This window comes from Triticum urartu, chromosome 3 (assembly GCF_003073215.2).
Source record: "Triticum urartu cultivar G1812 chromosome 3, Tu2.1, whole genome shotgun sequence".
NCBI lineage: Eukaryota > Viridiplantae > Streptophyta > Magnoliopsida > Poales > Poaceae > Triticum > Triticum urartu.
In genome coordinates this window covers 17,102,460-17,112,253 of record NC_053024.1, presented here as the reverse complement: position 1 = coordinate 17,112,253, position 9,794 = coordinate 17,102,460, and the positions used below count along the sequence as shown (strand labels likewise).

At 45.3% G+C, this 9,794-nt stretch overlaps 1 protein-coding gene across 1 annotated transcript; it reads left to right on the top strand.

The window, feature by feature from the left end:
• Positions 1 to 2,939: 2,939 nt before the first annotated feature.
• Positions 2,940 to 7,049, top strand: LOC125547694 (CSC1-like protein At3g54510). The gene is made up of 10 exons (XM_048711497.1): positions 2,940 to 3,428; positions 3,530 to 3,673; positions 3,774 to 3,837; positions 4,151 to 4,360; positions 4,937 to 5,122; positions 5,260 to 5,558; positions 5,658 to 5,937; positions 6,023 to 6,295; positions 6,388 to 6,621; positions 6,736 to 7,049. The coding sequence occupies exons 1-10, from the start codon at positions 3,145 to 3,147 to the stop codon at positions 6,889 to 6,891; spliced, it is 2,130 nt and encodes a 709-aa protein (XP_048567454.1). The 5' UTR covers positions 2,940 to 3,144; the 3' UTR covers positions 6,892 to 7,049.
• The last annotated feature ends 2,745 nt before the right edge of the window (positions 7,050 to 9,794 follow it).

The window sequence follows — 9,794 nt, the reverse complement described above, 5'->3', positions numbered from 1 at the left end:
CTAAAGCTATGAACTCTTTTAGATACATTATTTTTCATATACGAAAGTTGCACCGGTGTTTCACATTTTGCAATATAAATAAATAAATATTCACAATAGAGAAGCTAGTGTGCGCTCTGATCACATCGCTTTGCAACTCATTAGAGAGCAAATTATCATATACTTGCATACCTGCATGTATCTTTATTTAAGTATAAGTATTTAACCCATTTATATTTTTTTAGGAAAGAGGCAGAATCTTAGTCTATCAGAAGAGCATAACATGGGTTTCCATCCTTGTTGTTGTGTTACTTTTTAGCAGTAAAATTATGTTAGAATAAATTCTATCCAAACAGGTGGTTATTGCACAATAAGCTAAATATCATTGTTGGGGCTGAAATAACCGAAGGCCAAGCAAGACGCAATCTCCGGAACCAAAAAAGAAGTTCACCACACAATGTTTGGCGGATTTCTTGTTATTTGGATTGACGTATGCCCTCAAGGCCTCAACATGCTTCTGGGGGTTTTGTCACAAACTTGGAGTGGGAAACGCTGCATTAAAACACCCCATTCATGTGCATCTTTTCGAACCAACCAGAACCGGCAACACCACGAACATCAAAGGCAATTGATATATGTCACTCTATAGCCATTGCATGTAATTATTCCCCAATCCCAGCATATTCATGTGTGATGTACTGACAAGTACTCAAGTAGTAAGAGCTAGTATTTCTGCCCAAATTCGCAATGTTCTTGCGATTAATCTGGAGCCTACAAGGGGCGGTTTGCACCGCGGTCGTACGACTCTTCTTGGTTCTAGATGGAGTCCAATGTTTGTTTGCTTCTTCTACCCCTTGCCTCGACAATCAAGAATCCATAGCCGAATGCCTGTGCTTCTTCTTCTACCGTTGTAGATGGAGTCCAATGCCAGTCCAATGTTTGTGATGCCTGACCAACATGTTTATTATCGACCCCAATAGCTGGGGAACATCGACTGGGAGGGAGCCTCCAGCGAACGTTTTCGTTCACTCGAGGGAGGTCCTCCAGCGAATGTTTCTCCCGCTCGCCAAAGGCCAACTAAATAGTTTTGTTTTAGGAAATTCCATGAAAAGAATAAGAACAATGAAAAAAAATGCCACAAAAGTTGCCATGTTCTTAGTCATCACCCAAAAAACTTGTGTGAAAAAAGTGGCAGTAATAAAAATGCCACCTGTCAAATTTAAAAATGCAATCCTCTTGAAATAATAAAAATGCCATCTCTTATAATAAAAATGCAATCCTCTTATCTTCTTATAAAAAATGTCCTCTGTTATAATAAAAGTGCCATCCTTACAATAATAAAAATGCCATCCTATACTGTAATAAAATGCCATGCTGTTATAATAAAAATGCCATCATCTTATCAGAAAAATGCCATCCTCTTATAATAAACTGCCTTGTGAGAAGTAAAAAAGATTGCAATTTTTGGACAAACTGAAAAAAAACAAAAACTCCGGAAAAATGCCAAAGTTATATATAAATATCAATTTTGCCACGAATGTTCACAAATTCCGCTCTAGCCGATTGGCAAAAAAGCTCCGCACTCTCGCAAAGAGGGCACGAGTTTGCATAAGCAGGCGCTCCATGATAAAAGTACAAGTACCTATCTAAGACTATCAACATATCCAGGCCAGCTTTACCGAGGGAGGGGGATTGATTATGAGGGCTTGACAGAAATAGAGCATGAAGGTTCGGCGCTAGCGGACCTGGTCTGCGCGACGACAGCCTTGCGGTCTTGCGCTCCTGGTTGGCAATGGCAGCGACCTCGTCAAGTTCCTTCGCGTTGCACTACCGCTTGACCTCTAGGACTAGTCCTGGCCATGGGCAGCCTGAAAAAGTCCGGCCCGACCTTGTCCATGGGCCGGGCTCGGGCCTAGGTTTGAGCCTGTAACCCGGGCCGGGCCGGGCCTGGGCCTGTCGATTTCGCCATTTAAGGAAGAGGCCCGGCCCGTGGCCCAAGGCCCGATGGGTTTTTAGTATGATGGGTCGGGCTCGGGCTCCATTTTTAGACCCGTCGGTCGGGCCGGGCCGGGTTCGGGCCTGGGTTTTTTGCGTCGGGTTTTGGTTGGCCTGGCCTGAGGAATGGCCAGGAGTTGCATCTCGTAGGCCTACTGAGCACTGACGCCACAGGTTACCAGTCTTGTGCGCGTATAGCCGTGTACCCCCTGCGTAGCCGCTCGAGCCGTGCCCATCCCTCCTGTGTGTTGCTGCCATCCGCAACGGCCATGGCGGTGGTGAGCTGCATAGCTGACGGCTTTGCATCATAACTGTTGGATTGCGAAAACTCGAGGTGTGGAAGCGGCGGAGGAGGACGTTTTTGATGAGCATGCATCAAGTGGGAGTTGCGTGGAGGAAGAGAAAACAGTAGGAATGTGATTTTCTTAGGAGAGACGAGGAAAGAGAGGATTCCATCCCGATTTATTTTGAGCGGAGACGACGAGGAGGGACGACCCCAACTTAAACATGACAGGACAAGGTAAGAATAAAAAAAAGGAAGATTCGGTGTGGTACGGATAAGGAAATAAATTAAAGGGTATGAACAATAAGAAACCTAGAAACAAGAGACGATGACGCACGTCAAGGAAATAATTGGGAAGGAAATCAGGGAAAAGGTATAAAACGACGATACCACCGAGATGGTTAGGTGGATAGTGGTATTCCTGACCTACCAGGATTCAAATTCTGGTGCTCACATTACTCCTAGATTTATTTCAGGATTTCCAACGACGTGTTTTCAATGGGAGGAGACGTTCTCGTCGACGACGAGAGCCTGCGGTAGTTTTGAGTGATGAGTACACAACATCTTTTTTTGACTCGAGTACACAGCATCTTTTAGTCTGCCTGGTGAGTGGTGAGTACACACAACATACGGTGCGGCTGGGCCGCAAACTGGGAAATACCCCGGGCCGACCATGTCGTTCGGGCCCGCGTCTCCTCCTATCGCCATTTGCGGCGCGGGATGGACGTGTCGAGCTCTGGCCGCCCCGCGCCCGCGCGACCGCCACGTCGCCACCCGCCTCCGGCCACCGCACGCCCCAAACAAAAGCACAGCGACACGCGCGCGCGGCTGCGCTACAGCGGTAGGGGGAACGGCGCTGGCGGTGGCGGTCTGGGTCGAGCTCCGGCATGGACGCGGAGGGGCTGCTAGCGTCGGCGGCGATCAACCTGGGGCTGGCGCTGGTGGCGCTCTCGCTCTTCTCCATGCTCAAGAAGCAGCCCGGGAACGCGCCCGTCTACCTGCCGCGGCGGATGGCGGGGGCCGCCGGCTCCGGCTGGGTGCTGCCCCTCGGCACCGGGCGGCTGACCCCGTCCTTCCGCTGGATCCGCGCCGCCTTCCGGCTCTCCGACGACGACGTGCTGCGGCGCCACGGCCTCGACGCCCTCGCCGTCATCCGCCTCTTCAAGCTCGGGTGCGTCCGCCGATCCCATCCTGTTTTCTGAATGTTATAATCCGTTAACCGTTTCATACTCACTCATCAGTCTCACATCAAGTGGTTCGATCGAGGTGCAGGATCAATTGTTTCAGCGTCTGCTCGATTGTCGGAGTGTTGATCCTTGCGCCGGTGAATTACACAAGTGCAGGTCCGTCGGGCACCAAGAGGCCGAATTCCATGGAGATTTTCACCGTGTCCAACGTGCCCAAGGGCTCTGACAGGTCTGCCCTGCCTGCATTTTTCATGACAGGCTCTACTGTTGCCTGTCAACTGAAACTGGTGCTAAATCCTGTAACTGATGTAATTCTCCTTTCATGACAGGCTCTGGGTGCATTTTTCATGCCTGTGCTTCATATCCTTTTATGTGGTGTATTTGCTTCACAAGGTGCGTCTTTGTAAATACTGTCAGCTAACCAACTTCTATTGTTAGATTATAAGTAACATGATTTCATACGAAAATGCTGCAGTTTTGGTTGCTCAGTTATGAGCGTTTGATAGTTGGCAGCAAAATTTAGTGTCGTTATCTTGTCTACCTTCTGATTTTTTTAGTAAAATGTCAGAATGTTTCCTAAGACTGTTGATTTCATTTAAACACTTCGGTCAATTGGCTGAAAGATGTATCATTGTACAAGTGACTGTTCAGCTCTGGTCTTAAGCTGAAATATTGTTACCAATTGCATCCATTTGATTTCAAGCAGGAGTACAAAGAGATGTCCCGCAAAAGAATTGAACACTTGAAGCATCACCGGAAGAGACCTGATCAGTTCACCATTTTAGTTCAAGGAATTCCAGTGTGCGCAGATCATGGAATTTATGGGTGTAATGTTGATCATTTCTTCTCAAAGCACTACCAGACGTACCAATCATATCAAATACTGCATGACAATGGAAACATCGAGTCATTACAGGTCAGTACATTTTAGAAATCAATGTCATTTGTGTCTTTTCTATTTATAGATTATTTTATCATGAACTGCTACAACATTTTCCAATTTGTGTACGAGTTCAACTCTGAAGACCATGCTTTCTTGCACTAACTTGTCATATGCTTGAGAATCCATAGAGCTGCATTTGTCCATATCAGCTGGAATATCAAAAGTAGATAGTCTTATTTCAGGACTAAGAATCAGATTATAAACATAACAAGAAAAGGCAGAGGTACAAGAGGTCAGTGTAAGTGTCAAATTAATGCGTGGTATGAAATCTTGGGTCTTTCTGGCGGTTTCTTTTGATTAAAAATTGCATACATGTAAATGTGTGTTCGGGAAAAAGAGATGGCATCCCCATATATTATAGTAAAGCCACTAGAGAAAACATAAGGTGCAATCAAAAAATTAAAACGAACAACCTACTTTTTTTTTGGTGTTCTGTTCTTAAGAACTATAAATATAAAAAATACCCTACTCGTTATGTATCAAGGTGAAATGTCAGTGCATCTTGTAATTTTTTTTGGTATGGGCTAACCAAGTAATCAATCATTACAGAAGCTGGCATCTTCACTTGAAAAACAGATAGAGAGGAAAAGGGATACCCGAAGATGCAACTTTTGGCAGTGGATCTGGTTTAAGTTCACATCAGGGCCACTAGATGCTCGCAGCCAGGAACAAAAACTGAAGGAAGTGCACCACTCTATCCGAATCCTGCAGTGCAAAAATATGCTCAAACAAAAGGTATTCCGTACCCGCTGTGTACCTTTGACTCCACCTGCTGGCACTAATGGTAGCTTCCATAGTTTTAAGTAGCTAAAAGAAACAATAGCTCGAGTATTTATACTTTGATCACAAATTAATATCTTTTTCAATTCTAGGAGTTACCAGTTGCTTTTGTCTCATTCAAGTCCCGGTTGGAGGCTGCCCAAGCTGCTGAAACGCAACAGCACGTCAATCCGCTGTCACTGGTTACACGTTATGCTCCTGAGCCAACTGAGACAATATGGTCAAATCTGGCTATTCCTTTCTACCGTCTTGCTGTATACAAGCTTGGAGTCTTCATTGCTGCATTTTTACTAACAGTGTTCTTCACCATCCCCATCACAGCCGTGCAAGGGATAGTGCAATTTGAGAAGATTGAGAAATGGTTCCCACCGGCCAGAGCTGTGCAACTTATGTTAGTGGTGGAAACTTAAATAACTTTGGACAGTTTGCAATTTATCATTCACCTGGGTATGACAACACTAATACAGGTTGATGCTATGTCATCTTGCAGACCAGGTTTGAGTTCCGTTGTAACTGGATATCTTCCAAGCATGATTTTGAATGGATTTATCTACTTGATTCCGTTCGCAATGCTCGGTATGGCTTCGTTTGAAGGCTGCATTTCAAGAAGTCGAACGGAAATCAAGGCGTGCAACATGGTCTTCTACTTCTTGCTAGGAAATGTTTTCTTCCTGAGTATTCTTTCAGGATCTCTGCTCCATCAGATAGGAGAATCCTTTACGCACCCTAAAGATATTCCTAGCCGTCTAGCAAGTGCTGTTTCTGCACAGGTAAAGCCAAGAAAATGTATTGAATCACATTGCTGTTGTTTGTGCTACATGAAGCATTTATCTTACCGACCTTTTTACATTGCAGTCAGATTTCTTCATCACATATATCTTGACCAATGGCATGTCAGGCTTTTCCTTTGAGGTTCTTCAGTTTGGTTTGCTAACATGGCACTTCTTGAAGGCGCATACTGTTGGACATAGTGATGAGCCATATCTGTATGGCTTCCCTTACTACAGAGTTGTGCCCATTGCTTCCCTTGCAGTATTGATTGGAATGGTGTATGCTGTTGTTTCACCTCTTTTGCTTCCGATTCTTGTGATCTACTTTTTACTCGGTTATGCCGTGTTCATCAACCAGGTAGCTTCGTCAGTTAATAAGGCTATTTGCCATACATATTTCATTATTTTTCTTAGAAATTGTTAGAAACTAAGTTTATTTATGTCATACAGATGGAAGACGTATACGATATCACATACGACACCTGTGGGCAATATTGGCCCACTATTCACCACTACATCTTCCTCGCGGTCACGCTCATGCAAACTACAATGATAGGCTTGTTCGGCCTGAAGTCGAAGCCGGGAGCTTCAATCGCCACCATCCCCTTGCTTGTGTTGAACATCATGTTCAACGAGTACTGCAAGGTCCGGTTCCTTCCGACTTTCCAATGCCGGCCGATCCAGGTACCTCTATAGCTGTTTTTGACTTGATCTGTTCCTGCTTGATTGTACATTCTCATGAAGAGCATAAAGATAAATTCATCGTAATGAGCTCTGTCTTCTGTATATCTTTGCAAGATCTGCAAGGACAACGATGACCTTGATAAAACCGAGGGGGAGGCAGAATGCAGCTCGGAACATGCTGTCAGGGCGTACACGCCGCCGTGGATGCGTCCGACAGGGTCCTCCCCAGAATCTAGCTCGGTGCAGCCTTTAGTCCGTTGTTTGATATAACGTGGTTTCCATGGCATGTTTTTCTACATAATGCACCAGGAAAAATTGGTATGTCATTGTGTCTGTAAGTTCTGCCAGAACATATTTGAGCGCTGGCATGCTGCGTTCTGATGGAGAGGCACATACCTTGTTTCTGTAATTATTCCGTGGTTCAGTTAGTAATGTGTGATTATCCCGTGACTTGTTCCTGCAACTACAGATTGACCATGAACAATTTGTTAATTATGTCCATAACTTGCCCTACGAAGACATTGTACAAGCAAGCCAGGAATCAAAGCTGGAGAGAATAAAAATCTTGGCTTAAGTAGAAACCAAGATAAACATTTTGAACTTGCCATTCAAGATTAGTCTATGGACATTCGAATAGTGGACAAACTCACCTTCACCAAGATGTTGGCCAGCTCATGCTTTATACGCCGACTAGAACACCCAAGCAGCAGAGCTTTAAAAGAGCGACGCCATCTTCGCCACCCAACTTGAACTTCAGCACCATCACGTCACCCCTGGTGACGGCGAGCACGAACCTCCCCAACCCACACGGCCGATCAATGGCGCCATGAAAGAGCTGGATCTCCTCATACTCGTCCTCTAGGACACAAACGAAGGACTGCATAGATAGACTTGAAACCACTTCGCACTTCTGATATGACTACCTCTATTGTCGCCTCGCCTTCAACACATACCTCTATTGTCGCCTCGCCTTCAACGCACATTCTCGACACACGCCATGGACATGTCGACGGCGCCGCAATCGCCTTTGATGTGGCTGCTTGACTGGTATCCATGCCCTTGCACGATCGTTGCAAGTTATTACTCCGTCTACCAGCTGTCCATCGTCTTCCTCTCGCTTCTCCGTTCTTGATCCTTATATAAAACTCTATTAGGACAGGGGAGACCGGCTCGATGCCTCTCTTGGGGCTAGTCATTTGAATAAGAGAGCCCTATAAAACTACAGAAGTGTATAGTTGTGCATAAAAATTTAAGAAATATCTAAATAGAAACACTATCATTACTAGTCGATGTGCAAACAATTTCAATAAATTGCATGAATCGTGGAATCTTAGAAAACAAAATATTCACTAGTAGAAAACAGGGCTTTGGTCATGGGGCAGTTTTCACATTAGTCCCGGTTCAGTCAAGAACCGGGACTAACGTGAGCATTTATCCCGGTTCGTGCGGCTAAGGCATTAGTCCCGGTTCACCTGGGCCCTTTAGTCCCGGTTCGTGCCACGAACCGGGACTAAAGGGTGCGATGCCCATTAGTCCCGGTTGGTGGCACCAACCGGGACTAAAGGTTAGACCTTTTTTACCGGTTGGTGCCACCAACCGGTACTAATGGGTTTTGAGGCATTAGTACCGGTTCATGGCACGAACCGGTACTAAAGGTCCCATTTTCAAACCCCCCCCCCCCCCTCCCTCGGACCGCCTTTTCAGTTTTAGAAAAAACAAAAAAAATGATGGAAATGTCAAAAAAAATAATAAGTTTCCCATGTGATATGTGGTCTACTTGTTGGGAAAATTAACAAATATGAATTTCGACTTTATTGGCAAAATCTCTCTGGAATTTGCTAAAATGGGCATAACTTTTGCATACGAACTCGGATTAAAAATTTATATGAAAAATCATCTACTCGAAAAGTTACATCCTGCGTTCTGATGGAGAGGCACATACCTTGTTTCTGTAATTATTCCGTGGTTCAGTTAGTAATGTGTGATTATCCCGTGACTTGTTCCTGTAACTACAGATTGACCATGAACAATTTGTTAATTATGTCCATAACTTGCAGTACGAAGACATTGTACAAGCAAGCCAGGAATCAAAGCTGGAGAGAACAAAAATCTTGGCTTAAGTAGAAACCAAGATAAACATTTTGAACTTGCCATTCAAGATTAGTCTATGGACATTCGAATAGTGGACAAACTCACCTTCACCAAGATGTTGGCCAGCTCATGCTTTATACGCCGACTAGAACACCCAAGCAGCAGAGCTTTAAAAGAGCGACGCCATCTTCGCCACCCAACTTGAACTTCAGCACCATCACGTCGCCCCTGGTGACGGCGAGCACGAACCTCCCCAACCCACACGGCCGATCAATGGCGCCATCAAAGAGCTGGATCTCCTCATACTCGTCCTCCAGGACACAAACGAAGGACTGCATAGATAGACTTGAAACCACTTCGCACTTCTGATATGACTACCTCTATTGTCGCCTCGCCTTCAACGCATTCTCGACACACGCCATGGACATGTCGACAGCGCCGCAATCGCCTTTGATGCGCTGCTTGACTGGTATCCATGCCCTGCGGTCGTTGCAAGTTATTGCTCCGTCTACCAGCTATCCATCGTCTTCCTCTCGCTCTCCATTCTTGATCCTTATATAAAACTCTATTAGGACAGGGGAGACCGGCTCGATGCCTCTATTGGGGCTAGCCATTTGAATAAGAGAGCCCTATAAAACTACAGAAGTGTATTAGTTGTGCATAAAAATTTAAGAAATATCTAAAACTAGAAACACTATCATTACTAGTCATGTGCAAACAATTTCAATAAATTGCATGAATCGTGGAATCTTAGAAAACAAAATAATCACTAGTAGAAAACAGGGCTTTGGTCACGAGGCAGTTTTCACATTAGTCCCGGTTCAGTCAAGAACCGGGACTAACGTGAGCATTTATCCCGGTTCGTGCGGCTAAGGCATTAGTCCCAGTTCACCTGGGCCCTTTAGTCCCGGTTCGTGCCACGAACCGGGACTAAAGGGTGCGATGCCCATTAGTCCCGGTTGGTGGCACCAACCGGGACTAAAGGTTAGACATTTAGTACCGGTTTGAGGCACGAACCGGGACTAATTGAGGCATTAGTACCGGTTCATGGCATGAACCGGTACTAAAGATCCCATTTTCAA

Excerpts from the sequence above, each read along its gene's own strand:
- LOC125547694 (XM_048711497.1), top strand. The coding sequence starts at position 3,145 with ATGGACGCGGAGGGGCTGCTAGCGTCGGCGGCGATCAACCTGGGGCTG. Across the intron at positions 5,559-5,657 it reads GCCAGAGCTGTGCAACTTAT|ACCAGGTTTGAGTTCCGTTG; the intron begins GTTAGTGGTGGA and ends GTCATCTTGCAG. Across the intron at positions 5,938-6,022 it reads CAAGTGCTGTTTCTGCACAG|TCAGATTTCTTCATCACATA; the intron begins GTAAAGCCAAGA and ends TTTACATTGCAG.